At 40.4% G+C, this 19751-nt stretch overlaps 7 protein-coding genes across 7 annotated transcripts; 3 read left to right on the top strand and 4 right to left on the bottom strand.

Moving 5' to 3' along the window:
* Positions 1 to 146: 146 nt before the first annotated feature.
* I206_100114 (uncharacterized protein) lies at positions 147 to 2189 on the bottom strand (the record flags this gene model as incomplete). Its single annotated transcript, XM_019152987.2, has 7 exons — positions 147 to 166; positions 248 to 444; positions 548 to 911; positions 1018 to 1300; positions 1355 to 1684; positions 1755 to 1924; positions 1985 to 2189. 7 exons carry the CDS (start codon positions 2187 to 2189, stop codon positions 147 to 149), a joined length of 1569 nt encoding a protein of 522 aa, XP_019015125.2.
* An 850-nt stretch (positions 2190 to 3039) lies between these two features.
* Positions 3040 to 6279, bottom strand: I206_100113 (uncharacterized protein; the record flags this gene model as incomplete). The annotated part of the gene is made up of 5 exons (XM_070202135.1): positions 3040 to 3953; positions 4013 to 4684; positions 4741 to 4917; positions 4971 to 5100; positions 5170 to 6279. 5 exons carry the CDS (start codon positions 6277 to 6279, stop codon positions 3040 to 3042), a joined length of 3003 nt encoding a protein of 1000 aa, XP_070058236.1.
* A 4935-nt stretch (positions 6280 to 11214) lies between these two features.
* On the top strand, positions 11215 to 12519 carry I206_100112 (uncharacterized protein; the record flags this gene model as incomplete). Its single annotated transcript, XM_019152989.1, has 4 exons — positions 11215 to 11496; positions 11559 to 11745; positions 11815 to 12002; positions 12097 to 12519. The coding sequence occupies 4 exons, from the start codon at positions 11215 to 11217 to the stop codon at positions 12517 to 12519; spliced, it is 1080 nt and encodes a 359-aa protein (XP_019015127.1).
* A 77-nt stretch (positions 12520 to 12596) lies between these two features.
* I206_100111 (uncharacterized protein) lies at positions 12597 to 13996 on the bottom strand (the record flags this gene model as incomplete). The annotated part of the gene is made up of 5 exons (XM_019152990.1): positions 12597 to 12852; positions 12933 to 13020; positions 13086 to 13256; positions 13325 to 13603; positions 13693 to 13996. 5 exons carry the CDS (start codon positions 13994 to 13996, stop codon positions 12597 to 12599), a joined length of 1098 nt encoding a protein of 365 aa, XP_019015128.1.
* Positions 13997 to 14505: 509 nt separating this feature from the next.
* Positions 14506 to 16719, top strand: I206_100110 (uncharacterized protein; the record flags this gene model as incomplete). The annotated part of the gene is made up of 6 exons (XM_019152991.1): positions 14506 to 14826; positions 14903 to 15151; positions 15271 to 15637; positions 15699 to 15944; positions 16016 to 16353; positions 16432 to 16719. 6 exons carry the CDS (start codon positions 14506 to 14508, stop codon positions 16717 to 16719), a joined length of 1809 nt encoding a protein of 602 aa, XP_019015129.1.
* Positions 16720 to 17444: 725 nt separating this feature from the next.
* On the bottom strand, positions 17445 to 17790 carry I206_100109 (uncharacterized protein; the record flags this gene model as incomplete). Its single annotated transcript, XM_070202134.1, has 2 exons — positions 17445 to 17465; positions 17557 to 17790. 2 exons carry the CDS (start codon positions 17788 to 17790, stop codon positions 17445 to 17447), a joined length of 255 nt encoding a protein of 84 aa, XP_070058235.1.
* A 1383-nt stretch (positions 17791 to 19173) lies between these two features.
* I206_100108 (uncharacterized protein) lies at positions 19174 to 19615 on the top strand (the record flags this gene model as incomplete). Its single annotated transcript, XM_019152992.1, has 3 exons — positions 19174 to 19281; positions 19356 to 19461; positions 19539 to 19615. The coding sequence occupies 3 exons, from the start codon at positions 19174 to 19176 to the stop codon at positions 19613 to 19615; spliced, it is 291 nt and encodes a 96-aa protein (XP_019015130.1).
* Positions 19616 to 19751: the final 136 nt, after the last annotated feature.

Genomic DNA, 19751 nt, shown 5'->3' with positions numbered 1-19751 from the left:
AGCAGCACTTCCATCATGATTAACCAAACTGCGGTCCTATATAAACAAAGCCTGCAAAATATCGCCCGGAACTCGTTTTCCTTCATATGTTATTGTTCTTCCGTGTCGATTTGGTCCGATAACCATGACCCAAAGACAAGGTGTATTTAAGGAACATATCTGAAGCCTAAGATAGCATCGAAAAAATCAAGACTCAGCATCGAATCAGATATGGAGGTTCATAATTCTAAAAAAAGACTCAACTTACCTGGTGCTAAATCGTATTCTTCAGCTAAATTGATATGACTTCCCTTAGGAGGTCTACCACCTTCAATTCTATCCCTTCTTTTGTTTTCATATCTGTACCAAGCAGTCATACAAAGGACAATTACTAAACCTAAAGCTTGGAAAGCGATATTTACTGTAGCACCTTTCTTATATTGAGGTCCTTCTTTGGATGGGAACCTGAAAGCGAGACGGTCAGACGTGATTAGCGATTTGTTCAATACTATAGCGCAATATTCCGAACGCCCACAACGGACGGATATATATTCGTTTTTCAACTTACAAGAAAGCAGCCAAAAGAGATAAACATTGACCAGCGGAATTTAACATTCCTAAACTTGCTGCTCTTTGAGATTGATTTCCAGTATTAGCAGCTTGCCAAGAGATGATTAATGGAATATTTGTGTATCCTGCAGTAACTACAAGGATACAGGCAAAGTATCTTGCACTAAATTGAGCATGAGTGATATGAGTAGGTGGAACTGCCAGAAGGACCGCCCATCCAACAAGACCAAGGATGAAAACGACGGCAACTGGAATACCTCTAGATTGTTTGTGATCTGAGAATGAGGTTAAAAGTAACATAAATACCAATGCGACGGCATATGGTGGGACAGTGAAGAGTTGGGCTTTCGCATTGGAGTATCCTAGTAGTGAGTCAAACAAGGATTAGTCATGATTGGAGAGACCGATCGCAGTTGCACCATCCTTCCTGAAAAGGTCTTCGCCTTCGAGAAAAACTAGTCAACTCACCAAATCCTTTAATGATAGTTGGTAAGAAACCTCCGACACTTCCTAATCCCAGATTCATGCAGGAATAAGCCAAAGAAATGACATAAGTCTTCCAATCGGTGAAACATCTCTTAACTCCTTTCCAATCAATACCAGTTGAAGATTCTACATTTGATTCAGCATTCAATCTTGTCAAACAAAGTGTTCGTTCTTGTTCATTCAAATATTTCGAAGTTTCAGGTCTGGAAGGCATGAAAAGGAAAGTACAAATTGCCAAAATTACAGAAGGGCATCCTTCGATTAACTAAGGAATTATCAGCTAACGCGTTATGCCATATCGGCTATCATGGTGACTTACGAATAAGATTCTCCATTGAGGAATAGCAGAATGCTTAATACTTGTAACACCATACGAAATTAAACCACCAAAAGCTCCTGCTAAAGCACCAGCAGAAATGAATAAACCAACTCGTTTAGCCAAATCTGATTTGGTATACCAGAAAGACAAATGTAATGCCATTGCTTGACCAAACATAGCTTCTCCAACACCGACAAAAAGTCTACAAACAAATAAACCTGCTTTGTTAAATGTTGCTGCTTGACAAGTAGCTGCAATTGACCATATCAAGGCACCACATGCAATTGATCTAGAAGGTAAAAATTGTCTAGCAAGTAAAGTTCCAGGTACCTAAGTTACATCAAAAGGTCAGGATAAGGATATCTTTTCATGTTTTTAAGGCAAAAAAAGTAAAGCTTACTGAAAATACGATATAAGTTACGAAAAACATGGACAAAGCAATAGAGTAGTTTTTATCTTCATTATCTAATACTTCTTTTTGAAGTCCTTGTAATCTTGCATTTGCCAAATTACCTCTATCAAGATAAGCACTCAGATATAATAATACAGCAAAAGGTAAAATCGCAACATCTATCAGGTAAAACCGCGTCAATTAAAAAAAAAAATTGCTAATTAAGCAAAAAAACATACCAAGTTTGAGTAACAATTTTCTTTCTGCTTTTTTATTCTCTTGATGAAATGTTGAACCAATTTCAGATGAAGCATATCTTGTACTTCCTTTTTCATTATCTGTAGTTCTAGTTCCAATTGCACTTAATTCTTGATCATTTTGAAAATGATCAACATGTTGTTCGTATGGTTTCTCCTCCACAGGTAAAGAAACGTGTCTTGACATTATATTTCTGTTTTACAAGTTATAAAGTCCCAATTCGAATCAATTTGCCAAATGAAAGAGGGGAAAAAAAGAATGGGGCAAAAAGTACTTCACACACCTGTATATATATCAACGTTTTACATCTGGGGAACCAGATTCTTCGTATTTCTCAACCCGATTAAACCCTTAAGCCCATAACGAAAAGGGAAGACCTTCAAATACTCTCGTATTTCCCCATTTCCCTCCTGTGATCAAATCACATGAACCTTAATTGACCCAGGGGGTCTCTCAGGTTACGGCAGCATATCGGCAAGTTCTGATCAAGAATCAAAAGGAATAACGCTAAGAATGTTGAATTGCCGCATTTTCATTCGTCAAAGGATTTCAAATGGGGCGACACCAAGACTAGGCAGAACTATTTTTAGAATTTGCCCCGGACCGGCTCCGATATTCTGTTAGACTTCCCCCTCAAGTCACACGCGGTTCTCAACAAAAAGACTCGGTACGGATCGGTTGTGACCGATGCGGGGAATGCAAGAAGTAACTGAACAATCATCGTACTAGCACAAATCTCGCAATTGCTTGAAAGACCGAGTTCACGTAACTTGATCCCACAAACGGTCCGTGACGGACGTACTGGATATCACGACTTGATTCATACAGAATCAATTCCCTTTATATACATCTACCTTACTGTAGAAAAGGCATGCAGCAATACAAAAGCAAGGAATTGATAAGGGCAGTATAACCAGTTGTTTCAGAATACAAGCAAAGAGCAAAAATGGTATATATTGAGTAGACCCTATACGACAACAGACATCATACAAGCGGATTAAAATGAGGAAAAATTATAAATGAGATATCACCAGATTTATTCAGCTCCGGGTCCAGCACCAGCAAACTTAGCAGCTACAGCTCTACTCCGTGTGGTAGCTTTTCTTGGTACAGGAGCTTCGATGATATTACCTTTCTGTTGAACAGGTGCTTGAGGTACAGCCTGTATCGACTGAGCGTGTACAGGTGATCGAGTCGTTGGTGAAGTCACCGTTACAGGTGTATTAAGAGTTGGTAAAAGATAGGCTTGACTCATTTTTCTAGGTTGCTGTAGAATTTCCCCTTCTTCATCGCGTTCAATAACGTCGTTATCATCCCAACCCAATATATCATCATCTCCCATACCCATGGTCATCGATTGTCCTGACATGACGGCTGCAAGAGCGGAGTATGATGTATTTCTATCGACTATACCCCCTGTACCTGGTAACGAGCTTGGATCTTGGCTCAACGGAGTAAGGGGATACGCAGAGGCCGACACATATCGTGGAATGGGCTGATTAGACGATACGGTGCGGACGGTTCCATCCGACGAATTGGAAGCAATGCGATTCTGCTCGTTCTGTGCTTGTGCGGCGCGAAGAAACGTCGCTTCACGGGGTGTAGGACCTGCCGACCAGCTTTCGGTGGGAGACATAGGCTGTTGAGTTGATAGAAACGGACCCTGCTCTTCGAAAGCAGTACCGTATAGCGCAGGATCAATGCCAGCTTCCATGGGCAAGTATGGCAAATTCGCATCATAGGCTGGGGTGAAGAAGGGTATTGATGGGTCTATGTTTCCGTCCTCTGGAATGACCGAAACATACATCGGAACGTATCCCTGCGGATAAGGGTACGGTTGTTGCGCTGCCATGTTAAAGGTGAAAGGTTGTTGAGAAAAGAGAGTCGTTGACGGGGTAGGCGGTGCACCGGTGTTCGTACCACTGCTAGGTCCTGCGGAAACGACTGAAACTGGACAATTGTAATTAGTCAGCGTGTGAAGGATTTTCGAAGGAAGCATAGCAACACACCTCCAGCACCTGTCCCCCTTCTATTCGCGTCAGTCTCGTAGGTCTGGTAAATGCTTTCTTCGGCTATAAGTCCGCTAGGAATAGTCGAATTCTCCATATCATCCCTCACATCTTCCTCTTGCAGATTCCACCACATCTCAGCAAGTGCAGCAGGATCACCGTTGTCGTCCTCCGGTAAAGGTTGAATATCGTCGAATCCAAGTATGGGCATCGGCCTACCTTGCATGTCCATCGGCAGGGGATCGGCGATAAATGGCACAGCGGAGTGCATCGTAGGATATATGCCTAAACCCTCAAGTAGTTGTTGTATAGGTATAGTAGGCTGAGGCTGAGACATTGAAGGTTCTGATCGAGTCGAGTATGCTTCAGCGGTGGTCGAAGCGGACGACTGCTGACTCATAGGTGGAGCCTCGGGCGCAGGCTCGACGTACACGTGGGGTGTCGGTGCCGTGGGATATTGCGGTCGAGCTTGACTTTGTTGCCATGATTGGTAATCTTGAGCAATCATCGCTCCTGGTGTCCCATGTTGTGCTTGTTGTTGGTGGGCGGCTTCTTCCGGGGCCAATGCAGGAAGAGCACCGGTGGGGAATGGGAAGGGATACATTCCCAAGGGTTCAGCTCCGAGACCATATCTGGGGGAAGGTTCCGTCTCTCGTCGAGGTCCATTGGAGACTACGCACGCCAGGGTCAATTCTTTCCGATCCGACGTTAGGGGAGAAGACACCTACATGTTGATCGTCCTCCCGATCCTGTTGTCCACCATTGCGAGGTCGGTTGTAGGGATTCACCTGAATACGACAATGACCGCGCCAACGAACCAACATCCGGACGTTTGGCCGTGTTCATCATCGTGTACGGGGATGCAGGGGAGAGCCGGTTTCGCCGTTTCTGGTGGCGCTTAGCCTCTATAGTAGTGTATATAAGCCAGTGTGACGTATGAATAGACATTCGAACTCACTTCCTGCTTGCTTTTCAGCTTCCTTCTGTCGCTTGAACTCCTCTTTCTCTCGCTCCCTATTCTCACGCTGACGTATTTTGTCTGCTTTTCGCATAGGCTGGAACTTGTAATCAGGATATCGTCTTTGATGCTATTTCAGTAAAGAGAGTCAGAAATTTGCCGGTCTGGACATTGAAAAATCCTCTCGGAGATGACTCACCTCAATCTTCCTTAGATCAGCCGCCCTCTCGTAAAAAGCCTTTCTCTCTTCCGTCTCGTTTTTCCATAGTGTACTAATAAGCTTACTGATATGCGCTTGTGGTAGACCTTTTCCTGTTTTACCCGAACCAAGACTTAGAAATTGCTCGGTAGGTTCCTTTTTACCCTTTTTACTCTTCTTACTAGATTTGGTCGAAGGAGGAGGCATCATTTCTGAATCGATCATCTCCTTTTTCTTACCTTTGGCTTTACCGCTCTCAGCGTTCATTGACGCGTCATTGGTACTTTCGTCCGAGCTTGTAGATGTTGTTGGTCCGTATCCCATTTTGTTCAAGACCGCATCTAGTCCAGGTATATCGTTTCCAGAAGCTAAATCTTTCAACATATCTGATCGATACAGAATCCAAGCGTTAGGTGGTCGAGGTATAGAATCCTTCGATGATGACTTTGATCTCATCGCGGAGGCAGTTAAGTAGGATGACTTAGCGGTACCTTCATCGGTTATACCCTCCAAATCAACGTCAAGATCAATATCAAGACCCGATGTATTGGCTTCTGTATCGGTTGTTTGCCATGGTGGTGAGGCGGCAAGAGCCATAGGAGGCGGTATTGGAGATTGTTGGTGAGGGAAATAGCTGGAGGTAGGAAATGATTGAGGATACGTAGCGAAGATGTTCGGATTGCTATATGAGTAGGTCAAAGGAGGAGATTGAGACATAGAGCCTGAATTTGTGAGTCGCATCGAAGTGCTCGAGGAGCTGGGATTGGAGGGATCTGGCGATTGGTAGGATTTGAAGGCTTGATCAATCCCCATATTGAGGGTGTTGACAGCGGGACGCGATTTACTTTTCGGTTGAGAGGTGATATCACCAGAGACGCTACCTTCGTCAGAGGTGTAAGGGGGCGTGGTGACGGCCGGATCAGGTAGTGTAGGAGGCACGTCGAAAATAGGGGAAGGTGTGAGGGGTTGAGACATGAACTCGGCGCAAGACTGTAAGAAAGCATTGATGTCAAAATCGAGCTCTGGCAAGTCAACACATGATGAGCTCGGTGCAGGTGATCCTGTCCTTTCGGATACAGCTGGACGACTCGTTGATGTTGAGTCGGGCATGGTTTATGGATTGAAGCCTCGAAAATGAAACATGTAGGAGGATATGGTATCTGTCATGTAGCAAATATAGCTCTGGGAAAGATGAAACGCGATACTGACAAGGTGTGTAAAGCTATACAGGCCCCCCTCTTGCGGTAGTGGCAAGCTACTATGGCTACTCTCGATATCGCCGGAACGCGTGATCAGGTAAGGTGACGTTGCACTTGTATCGATCCGAAGTCGAGTAAGCTGCTGATGAGCTGGGTACGTGTGGATGCGGAAAGACACGAGGCTTCCAGGCGGCTTTTGACAGCTGTATGCCTAAGAAGCTTTCCTTGGTGAGATATGTACCGAATGTACCGCTGTGTGTGGGGATGTTGCACACAATCTGTATTTCAGAAGCTGGAGAAAGAGATCTTGCTTCTTGCTCAGTTTTAAATGACTAGCTGATATGGGACTGAAGAAGATTCAGTGATAATTGTGTATCTTCAACAAATAAGATTCTTGAATCTGACTTTGTTGACGCTGTTTTTAGAGGGTGTAGGTCCGTGCTAGATTTTTGAGGTTGATTGATGAGTTTTGCGCTGATCTGACCTTGGGTCGAGCTTGATGTGGCGGTATTGCTCTGTTTGGTAAAGACTATAATTCCTTATAGTACGGATTTGACGATAGAGACGATAGGCGAGATGTTTGTATCGAGAACAATAAGATGTTTGTGAAAACCGATAGCGTTACCTAACTTGATGGATTAATACGATCAACTATGACTGCCAATCATATTTGAATGTTAGCTTTACTGCCTTTATGTACTATTTCACCGACACACTACACATCCCTTCCATACACATACACGCACACGTCATGTTTCCTGATCATCCCTGAGTTTCTCATGCATCATGCTATTGCAGCATGATATGCACATACATCCCATGTACATTGTTGTATATCCCAACGATAAAAGCAATCAAGATCCCAGTTGAAATAGACTTTATGCCATAACCATATTTTGCGTAATAATCCACCGGCATTACGGAATATCCGACACCGATTATACAAAATAGACGTCGTACTCACCTTAAGCTTATCCTTATCAATTTAACCATCCATCAAATTGAATGCTGTTTCTATTTTTCACCAAAGATTCAGGGCGATGGAGGAGACTGATGACTACCCAGTATCGGTGTTCTTAGATGTCTATGATTCTAATTGACCTTGTGATGATGAATACGAACCTCAATGGTGTCGGAAATGCAGGCAATTGCCCAGTTTTCTTTATGTCTTTGTGATCAGACGTTCTATGCTTTTCACGATATACAACTTCTCTCAATCAATGAATCAGATCTTCCTGAATTTCAAGATAACGACGACAGCGATTTGATGATATGGTGCAACGTATATTCCGGATGAATGGGTGAAATATAACGTAAATGAGGTGGAGACCACGGTGGACCACTCGGTGGCTTAAGCGACTTTTTTCTTCTCTTTCAATTGGAGAGTTGACTTTCAGCTCTTACTTTGTATATCTGGTGGTAGGATGGTATTTTCTTGGAGTTTACAATATTTGGATGATTGAAACGATACGATATCAATAGAATGATGGAACCAGCGCACAGACGATGAATGCACACAGACATATATAGACAAGTGAACTGAGATATCAAGTGAGAGATTGCTCCTTGACGAGTTCGGTAAACCGTAAGGGGTGAGATATGAAGTGTGTCGCTTCGTGGACTGACAGAGTGGGGGATGTAGGAGTAGATAGGCAATCTCAAAATAGAAAAAAAGGGGTATCGAATATTTGGTAAGCTATCGAGGTTTCAGTTTTTTCTCAACCATGGGAATCATGGAGAATTAAACTGTCTCGCATATATCAATTAAGGAAGATGAAGGAAGGGGGATCTCATTATACAAGCGGAGGGCATCAGGAGAGTGAAATGCAACTTGCTCAAAGGTGGATAACAACGCCGTTCCGGTCGCATGTCTAAATGACGGCTTGCTCAACTACTTAATTGATGAACATGAGTTGTGGGGGTCTAAGGGAAATCTTTGTCAATGGCTTGGAAAAAGTTCACTCTGGTGTAAATAAAAATCCGGTTCGATCATTTCTTGAGGGGTTACATCTTGAACCTAAATCGTGATGAAAAAAGTTTAGTGCGGATTTTGATCGAATACGGATTTCTTTCCTCAAGAGAAGAGAGAGAGGAAGGAAGATTTATTAGACAAAATTGATCAGAGACATTTTGGAGAAGATAGTGAAGGAACGGGACTTGATTAGGCAAAAAAGTACAATATCAGAATGTCACGGCATTGTGATCATGATCACATTGACGCTGACCGAGGAAATGAAATAGCCACATGCCAATAAGCTCGGTCGCCGTTTTTTTTATGATCAAAATGCTCGGACCCAGATTTTTTAGCAATGCGAAAGAACAAAAGAACATGAACTAAATCTTCCGAGAATACTGCGAGTGCCTTCTTGGGGAAATTCACGAAAAAACTTAAGTCTCTTTTCTTCTTGGGTCGGAGTTTTTCGTCATATCATCTTTCAGAAACCTTCTTAAGCTTCCTTTGACACAAAATGCTTCTTTAATTGGGATTCATCAAATCATTCTCTTAGTTGAATGTGAATCATACCTCAAACTCCATCCTGAGAGATATCTCTGTCTATGAACCTATGCCATATACCATGTTCTATCAGTTAGACACATCTACGCTGTTGCCGCATTGACGGTACCGATCACATTGCCATCCCTTGGCCAGCGCCTAAAACCCTACTGATGGAAGCGATCCTTGCGATCGGAAGTTACCCGAAATCAGGGTATGGGTTACGATTGGAACCGCCCTGGTCTAGAAAAGTCATTATGGAGCTGACTGTCGTTCAGGAAAAGTGCCTTGAAACGTGGAGTAACCACTTATCTACAAGGAAAATGCTCGGAAGTACTGACTCGTTTTCAGGCGCCATAAGATTGTCATGACTAATTTGGTTCAAGTCATCAATCTGCAGAAGAGGAGGGGCTCTGAATGTTTGAAGGGCACGATTCGGCACAGCACTGACGGACAGGAGAAATAGACTTATCGCTTAAGGTAAATGCCTTGAGTCTCATTAATTTACATGTATGCGCAGTGTAGCATAAAACCTCTCCTTTAGACCCCATACAATAGATGTTTGAAGAACAATGATGAAATGCCAAGATGGATGAAACGTTTCATCCATGGTCATGGGGTTATGGCTTCGGGAACCTTTCTTCAAAGGGTTAAGGGCGAAGTTTGAAAAGATCTACAAATACAGTTAGTATTGTTCAATATTTATCGTCCGGATACGATAACTCTTCCGTATCTTTTCAATAAGCTTAAAAACGTAATTTTTCAACTGATTTTCTCCCGTATATTCCGGGTTTATGTCATCAGAAAGAAAGCCACACCTTAAAAATGATTTTTCCGTTTTCCTCCATTATGAAACCGGTAGTCATTGGAAAATTGTTCTTTTCTTCGGATGTCTCATTTGATAATTGTCGTATTTCTTGCGATAGGAAGACAATTCGAATTTTCGTATGGGTCAAAAGTGGGGAATAGGAACGCCAAGTCCTATGATCCTGTGATTATCCATATTCAAGCATGACGGTTTCGTCTATTTGCTTTTAAGTTTGCAGAAATAGTTCCGATAGAAATTAGAGGAGTCTTCGATGAAATCGTTTGGATTGCTATACGTATTCGGAGCTATACTTCAAGGAACGTGCCCTTACAGTGTTTCTTTTCACCCGTTCTCACGTGTACCGTAATTGACAGGGTATGAAGCGTGAAGCGGCGTTAGGAGCTAGATTCTTGGAGCTCCCGTCACTCACAATGATAAAACCTCCACCTTTAGTTGTCTTGCCTTAGTAATCTAATCAAGTAAGCTGATAGATCCTCCACATTTGATATGAGCCACTGGTGGAGGCTCATTTCGACCCATCTGTTCTGATCTCCAGATTCCAAATAATATCTTTAGATCCCAATCAAACGAACAACGATCAGCTATCAGCTATCAGCATGAATAGAAAATAATTCACTCAATTAGATACATAGCCGCGGTCCATGATATTTCTACATCTTGATCGAGATGTACAAACCTTCTCGGAAAAATAAAAATTGGTAGCGAAACTTTTGAAAAGATACCAGATCTAAGGTTTATCCTGGATTTGGGAATCACCGAGGAAAAACTAAACCGAGGAGAAAATCTAAGATATCACTCCGAAAATATGGTAACAAAAGAAAATGATCGAAAGCTTAATATCTGGAAGAGAATCACCTTTCTAAAATGCATTTCACAGTCATCATACATTTGATCAGGTATAGCTTCTATATGCTTCCGATATCAAGAGCAAGCGGGAATCGGAGAATTTCGAACAGTAACGCATGACTCTGCTACTTGTCTGAAGATGACTTGGCGTCTAAAAATCAAGCTCTTAGAATGATGTGAATCTCGTTAGTTACTACTGAACGGATACCCCTGTTATTTGTCGAAGAGGATTGGCATTCAACATTATTTAGGGATAGTATGGTTATAGACAGTAATCGGCAGCTTTGTTCCAGTGATATATGACTAGTACTGCATATATATACGACGTGATGAGAAATCATAAGGTAATTTTCAATAACCCTTACATTGCAGCTGCCAATCCAGAGCTGAACAATTACCAGTATTTCAGTTCAATCACGTGGCAGTAGATTAGATACTTAATATTAAAATGCTGTTTCGACGATATATTCTCGAGACGTAATATCCTTTCGCAATGAACTCCTTTCAAATTGACAAATCGAAATTATTGATTGATCAAAGGACATTTCAAATGAAAGGACTGTGACACTGACAACAACTGTTACTCATGACGAGATTCGTTGTCGATATAATTATGCAGTTGTTAAAACTAATACCTAATAGACCATTTCGCCTATCGAAATTGTCGAATTACAAAGATGGCAGCTTCAGATTCCGACTCCAGTGATTTGCGTAAGAAAAGACGATTAAGACATGGTAAAGATAGAAAAAGACGACATAGACAATCATCAAGACCTGAATCGGAGAGTGATTCCAAACAAGGCTCACCGAGAAGAGGAAGCGGTCGTTCGAGCGAAGAAGCTCATAAGCGTAAAAGGGAAAGTAGAAGGAGAAATGATTATTCAAGTAGTGTTAAGGAATTTAAGACCGGAAGAGGTGAAGAAATTGCTAAGAAATGTAGTCATTTTAGATATTTCATGGTTAGTCCAACTAAGACATGATGAACATCGCTAATTTAATTATTGGTTATTTAATTTTAAAGTTATATACATCTGGAGGATGGTTAGGTGATTTATTAATAACATTAACAGATTTAACTGGAATTTGGGAATTTACTTTTTTAATTATATTATTCATAATTTCTTGGATTATATTAAGAATTAGTCAAATTGAAATTACTTTAATTTTAGGTCATATTTTTGATTTAATTATTCCTTTACAACATCAAAGTGAGTTTTTTATGTTAAATATTCTCAAATGATTTAATCAAATTAAAATTTTATAAAACAATTTAATAGTTGATTCAAATAAACAATTAGCTCATTTAAATCATTTAGAACAATATTGGCCAATTTTTTTAATTGGTTTAATTATTGAATTTAGTAGTTTTATACTTGTTCATCCTGATTTATTTACTTTGATTGCATGTGTTGAAACTTTAATCTTGACTACTTTATGGCTTGGTAGAGATAAAAATGGAAAATTTGTAAGTCAATCAATAATTTGAGATTTATTATAAAGACACATAATGTTCACAATAGGCCTAAAAAAACTCATTCGCTAATTTGTTTAATGTTTAGTTGACTGAGAAATTCGGTGGAAAGAAAGTAAAATCCAGTGGAAATGGGAATGGCGATCTATTAGATCGACCAAGAAGTAATAGAGATAATGACGGTCGAAGCAATGAACCTGACAATTTAAAAAGAAAGAAAAATCGACATAATGACGACACAGGTAATAGATCAAACAATCCAAATCAAGAAAGAGATACAGATAGGAATGATTTGTCGAACAATAACAAAAATGATGATGGTGATTCCGAATCAAAAAAGGATGGTACTGGTTTAAATAAGCCAGCAGAAACCAAGAGTGATGATGATACCACTGCTGGAGTGAAAGGAAAACATCCATACGATTCTAGAGGATTTGATGGTAATTTAATGCCTATTCGTAAAAAGTTACCGAATGGACCTGAGAAGCGAAGAAAGAGTCGTAGAGGATAGTTAGAATATATATCATACTTGCAGAAATCGATACATCAGTATATCTCATAACGTTACAGTAGTATCCATTATTACTATCATAAAATTTTTTCTTTTCCACCCTCAGCTGATCCTAGACCTTCGCCTTTCAATTCAAATATACCACCTTCAGAAGTGTCAACTTTTTCGTGAGACTTCTTACTGAATTTCCTGTCGATATCCTCCTCTGCCTTCTGTATGTCTACACCCAAATCGTCTATTTTACCCATTCCGTAGAACCCTACTTGCGTAGGTGGGAGGGGTTTGATAACCCCCGCCGAAAATAGGTGTTGTCGTTTTTCAAGGTCAAATGCCCTAACATTAGGGTCAGCACAGGCATATAACCTTTTAATCGTATTATCAATGTAACGCTCGTTGGAAGGACATCTACTCACCACATGGCTGCACCTATTCGGTTTGAAATCGAGAAGAATAAGCCTACAATCGGTATACTCTCAACGAGGGAAGCGGCGAAACCAAATGCTATGATATTGTAACGTTAGCACAGAGGTTTATTACGATCATTTCGCTGGATAGGTTATACATACCCCTATATGCCCATCTCCTCTCTTCCACCCATCTCCAGATCTCATCATTACTCATGCCCTTTGTATCAAAGTATGGCTGATGCAAATACTCTCCAGTCGTGATTGAGCGGAGGAAAGAGCGGACTAGAGGAGCCAAAAGGGGTAAAGACGGCGAAAGGGGTAAGAAGAGATCTGATATAGACAAGGATTTAGGAGGGTCAGCTAAAGGGTATTCAGAGGCAGAGATCACTAGTCCTCACATTTTCGCAAAACAAGTTGAGTTGGCCACCATAATAACCATTCAATCCATTGAGTGTCGGATCTTACTCTTCGACCATTTTGATCTACTTGACCATTACTAGCAGGCTTCGGTGGCTCAGCCCACTCTTCAATATATCCTTGAGACCAAAACTCGTGAGGTTTGCCCCTTGAGGATACCGTCAAGGAAAATGCTCGAGATCTAGCTATTTTCAGATTTTTGTATATGAAGTAACGAAGGATCGAACTGAGTTGGGGTAAAAGAATAAACAGGTGGGTATCTGTTCGAGACGTCAGCCTAGAATCGAAGGGGATACCGAAATAATACGATTTTGAGGATCAAAACACGATATCATACGGTCTAACTCACACAATACTATATCAATCGGAACGCTCAATCGCCCTATGCCAACATTCACTACACCCGAAGAGCTCTTCTCCAGGGCTTTGTGCGATTTAAAAACGTTCCATCCTTCCCCAACTAAGAAGTGCTCCACGAACCAATCCATCACTTTCCACGTTGCTGCTGCGTATACTCCTCCAACAACAAGACCACGCACCGAAGCATGTTTGATTTTGTCTAATACTGGTTGCCGGATGAAAGGGTCGGTCACTAGTCGATATAGACCAACGAGGGTGTAAAGTGGTGGCAAGTGCAGGAGCTCCGAGGGCATCTTGGGCGCCTTAGTGATCCTTCGTTTCCCGGGTTTTCAAGGTCTTCAACTAACATAGAAGTCGGCCTGTATGAGCTTCGCCTTGGGTAGAACTGGATAGCTGTAATCTTATCTAGGAGAGCATCAAGTATGATCTTTAATGACGTCAAAAGAGCCACGTGTATCTCATCTGCTTTTGTCCACGCGACATAATGCCACATCGATTCAAGACTAATTTTAATTCCGAACGCGTGGAGATGTATTATGGTGGTGGTTAATGGGATGGTTGATGAGTGTATGTATGATGATATTGTGTTTGGCGTTACGCGATGAGTCAAAGTTATAATCATAGTCAGTCACCGTGCGAAATATCAAACCAACTCCTTTATTCTCGACCAACAAATCAACTCAGACATAAGAATAAAGCCTTATCATTGAAACACACCTGACAGATCAGGTAAATTCAACGAAATCTGGCTGGATTCAATCACCTATAACTTCAGATCCCACCCATCAGCAAGTAAGACAATATGTCATCTCCACCTTCTTCATCATCCCTCTACCCAATTCACCTTTTAATGGACGAGCTCAAGTCTGAAGATGTTGTACTTCGGTTATCATCTATAAGACGATTATCAACCATCGCACTTGCACTTGGTCCACAACGTACGAGAGAAGAATTAATTGTATTCTTACAAGATCAACTAGATGACGAGGATGAAGTACTCCTTGTTCTTGCTGAAGAGTTGGGTAATTTCGCAGAATATGTAGGAGGAAACCAATACGCTTGGACAGTGTTAGGACCATTGGAAAATCTCGCTACCGTCGAAGAGACTCTGGTTAGAGACAAGGTGGGCGGCTCATATCTACCCACCTCGCACATTGGAGTACAACGCTGATAAGGTTCTACTGTGTTCTCGTTTGTAGGCCGCTGAATCAATCTCCAAGCTATCCGTCCTCCTTTCACCGGCTCAAATCGAAGAACACCTCTTACCACTCATCAAACATCTCGCTCAAGGAGACTGGTTCACATCCAGAACTTCCGCCTGTGCTCTGTTCCCGGCTCCATACCCTTTAGCCTCTGTTAGTGTTCAAGAGGAGTTGAGGAAGCTATTCGCGGTCCTATGTGGTGATGAAACACCAATGGTCAGAAGAGCAGCTGCCAAAGCATTAGGCGTGAGTAATAAACCTGTGACTCTCTGGCTATCCTCCTTAACAACCTCAAATGGGATACACGTCCAGTCAGACTTCTTTAGCTGTAAGAGACACTTATTCATCCTTACTTCGTTTTGCAGCCGTTCGCCAAATCAGTAGCCGAAGTCCCAGATCAACATGACATCCTCCTTTCCGACGTTATTCCGCTTTACCGAAAGTTGGCAACCGATGACCAAGATTCTGTCCGACTTTTGACAATCCCAGATCTCATTGCTATTGCGGCTGCCCTCAATCCGGAAGAGGTCAAAGAGCATATACTCGAACCTCTTAGATCAAGTGTAGCGGACAAATCATGGAGAGTCAGATACATGGTTGCTAATGAATTCGTCGGGTTATCCGAATCTGTTGGTGAAACCGTGATTAGGGAAGAATTGGTGAACGCATTTGTTGGCTTGTTAAAGGATAATGAAGCCGAAGTCAGAACTGCTGCTGCTGGTCAAATACCCGGTGAGTCGCTCTCTCCTCTCAAATACGATGATTCACGTGGCTCATTCATTTCTCCACGCAGGTTTCGCAAAACTGGTGGACAAAGAGGTGATTCTTGCCAAGATCCTTCCTTGCGTTCGAGATCTCTCAACCGACTCATCTCAACATGTCCGAGCGTCTTTGGCTATGCAAATATCAGGATTGGCACCTTTACTCGGTACGGACTCGACGGTGGAAAACCTCCTACCTCTTTTCCTACAATTATTGAAGGACGATTTCAGCGATGTCAGGTTGAATTTGATCGGTAAACTCGATATGGTCAATGATGGTGAGTCGTAGTTTGTGCTTCGGACCGAGATCTCCGAGAAACCGAACTCAAACTGATGCTCTTATCTCCAGTAATCGGTATTGAACGATTGTCCCAAGCCCTCCTGCCAGCGATTATGGAATTAGCGGAAGATAAGCAATGGAGAGTACGACAAGCTATAATCGAATACATCCCCTTATTGGCTCAACAGCTCGGTGTACAATTCTTTGATGATAAATTAGGTCAACTTTGCATGTCATGGCTTGGAGATACCGTTTTCTCCATTCGAGAAGCAGCAACTATCAATCTTAAGAAATTGACAGATGTATTTGGTGTTGAGTGGGCTCAATCAACTATAATACCTAAAGTTCTGGAAATGGGTGACCACCAGAATTACTTATATAGAATGACTACGATTTTCGCCATCACCGTGAGTAATCCTTACACTTCAATGGATGCATTTTATCTGTCGAAGTGAAAGCTGACTGATTTTTCTTTCGGGGTTTAGACCATGGCACCTTCACTCAATGTACAAATAATTCGCGATACAGTTCTTCAATCAGCATTGAACCTCGCCTCAGACCCTATTCCAAACATCAGGTTCAACGTTGCGAAATGTCTTGAAACTCTCGCTGCTGTCCTTGCTACATCGCCTGAAGGTCAAGACATTATTTCTCGAAAAGTTGTACCTGCTCTCAAGAAATTACAGGAAGATTCCGATGCGGATGTAAGGTTTTTCGCTACCAAGGCTTTTGACAGGACAACAGGAGATGGTGGGGAACCTATGGGTGAGTAAATGATGGACCTGAACATAACGTTGTGAGTGGTAGCACTAATTCCGTAATTGTGCTTGCAGTTTTATCTTAAACCATTTGGTATTTGGCAAATTCCTAATATACATTGCGATGGACTGTGCATCTATCAATGTTCAGACTTTGAATCTTAACCTTAATCAAGTGTAATTATCGACAATGTAGGAAGGTATGACTAGAAGTAATATGAAAATAGAAGAAGCACCATTATTTATACCCTACCCATTTCCACTATCATTGTTTCCTTTTCAAATGATCAATGATCTTTTCGTAGCATCAAAACAAAGAAGAATATATATTTGCAAATTATGTACAAGTTCCTTTCAATTTCAAGATAAATATAGATATACCCCTTCTACGTATGAATGAAATGACAATGATTTGGTTGTGGTTGGATATTTGAATTGCATTTGTGGATTGGCATCAGGTGGCATTTCGATGAACAACTAATCTGCGCTTACTTCTCCCGATGCTAACAAGTAGAAATGTGATGAATTGTTATTGGAGTCTCATGACATACATGTGCCTTATCATACAACTGATATTTACAACTTTGATATACTATCCTATGATGAGCCTTACGCTAACTGTAATATGGAGATATGTGATCCTCGCAGTCTGTTTGTGAATTATCTATCCTGAGTGTACCTGAGATATCGAGAGGAGAAATAATGAAATATTCTAGGATGATTAGTATCATCGTAGGTGATTATGAATGATTATTGACAATCTATAATTAATCAATTATCCTTATTAGCATTTTTTTTTTTTGGAAGATACAACCTACTTGACAGATAATAATGTATTAATAGATAACTTACAAGTAAAATCAAGTTCCAAGGAGCTAATGTATCATTTAATTTACCATTTTGATTATTAGATAAAATTACCATTTTCCAATATCTTCTAAAGAAATATGAGTTTGAACTCCATATATTAAATCCGTTTTTGAAGATATTTTGTTCTTGTTGTTTTGTTGTGACCATGTTATTATTAATGTTGCTGCTGTCCATAGTAATATACCGTTTGTTTGGATAAAAGGAGGCATTGTTCATTTGATATAAATTTGATTATTTTCAAATGATTTGTATGATTATTAAAATGATTTATATTTATATAGTGAATTATATTGAAATAAGTTTGTTCAATAGTTGAAATTAAATCTTAAAATGGAATGACTTTATTCAACAGATACATAACCCTCCTCTATACTCTTAAAATCTCATGATCACATTTTCTCAAGCTTAGACATATGACGATATATTGAGTGTATATCATTAATCGGATCAATCCGTTATGGTGAAATATTCATAAAAGGTCATGTTACCACTACTACACTTCAGTTCCGTAAGAATCCGGTTAATTTCCAGTCCGAATTTTTAAATATCGTACGAAATATTCCTTATCAATCTGAAATGATAAATGCTTACATGAACGATGAATAAAGAAAGGAAAGAATTGCTATGGCGAAAATCGGAATGGAACAAATAAGATTGATCAGCGAAAGTTTCCGCCTAATCAAACTAATATAGTAATTTTGATTGGTCCAGGATTAGGCTGTGAAGGGATATCAGGCGTGTTATTCTCGCGGTTCATTAGTCAATTCCTTTGTCCTTTCCCTCTGAGATCCACATATCAAAGCATGCCAACGATTCTCACCTACCCGAGTACGACTGACAGGACAATAGTCCTCTTGACTCCGACAAAGTCTGCACATCGAATGGACCAGAGGAGAATATCGTATTCAGGTATGGTGAGTAATGTTGATCACTACCTCAGGGTAATGGATAATTACGGACGACTGTAACACCTGTTCCATCCGAGTTTGTCACACAGAGAGGACAAGCAAATAGGCAATTTTCCTTATCTTCCTTGATTCCCATACACCTCCTTTGTCCAATCCGAAATATTCCATAACTGATACTCGGAAAGTTTAGCTAGTTTGACTAATAGATAAAGTTGACCCTTATAATTCAAGGTTTTACCGAATCTTTCCGTAAAAAACATCTTTTCATAAAGTACCTTACCGGAATGTAAATCGTTAAATTTCAGGGAAATTTAAACATTTTAAACTATTATTTTCCTTATTCCGGTTTTATTTCGTTGAATTCAAGTGATTTTTCGTTTTTCTCACGAAACATTCCTTTCTAATTCATCTCCTATTGATGATTTGATAGCGTTGGCGTCCGAATCCGATAATTGATATTGGAGCTCTTAATGCGATAAGTTATATTTTTGCGAAGATTCACGATACTATGCATTCGAGAAAAAAGATATATAAACCCCTTTATGATTTGTCGAAATGTATCTTCTCTTTCCATCACAAACAACAACAACAACAAACACAATAACCAAAGTCTCTCTAACAATCTAACTAAATTAACAAACTTCCTTTTAAACGGAATTTAAACCAAACAACAACAACATTAATAATAACAATGTTCGCTAGATCTGCTTTAAGAACTACAGTTCAAGCTTCCAAATCTATGGTTGCAAGACAACAAATAGCTAAAAGATCTTATACAATTCCAACTGCAGGTGAACAAGTAAGTTGAAATCGTTTACGAACTTTCAATTTAATTGATGATTATATTGACGATATAATTTCCACAATTTTCAGTTATCAGCTTTCTTTAAAGCTAGACCTGTACCAGTTGATGTATATCCAATTCTTACTTTCACTGCTATGATGTGTTCATACTGTGCTTATATGGGAACAAAACATAGTGAGTTTTATTTGTTATTTATTCAGAATTAAAATCAAAAGAAATAGTGATTGATCTTTGTTATTCACTTTGTGTAGTTCGAGAAGATTCTGATCATGTAAGATGGGGACCAGGAGTAGGAGGTGTTAAATTTGAACTTCCAGGTTCTCAATAATCATTTTTAAATGATTCTTCTCCATTTTTCCCAAAAATATAATAGCATATATGATGATCTGACTTCATTCATTCATCAAATTCGGAGTTTCTGTTTTCTTCTCCAGTTTTCTTTTTTTCATTGTTGTTGAATAGAT

This window comes from Kwoniella pini, chromosome 1 (genome assembly GCF_000512605.2).
Source record: "Kwoniella pini CBS 10737 chromosome 1, complete sequence".
Classification (NCBI taxonomy): Eukaryota; Fungi; Basidiomycota; class Tremellomycetes; order Tremellales; family Cryptococcaceae; genus Kwoniella; species Kwoniella pini.
Note: the sequence above shows the minus strand (reverse complement) of the source record. Positions and strands in the feature narration are given on the sequence as shown.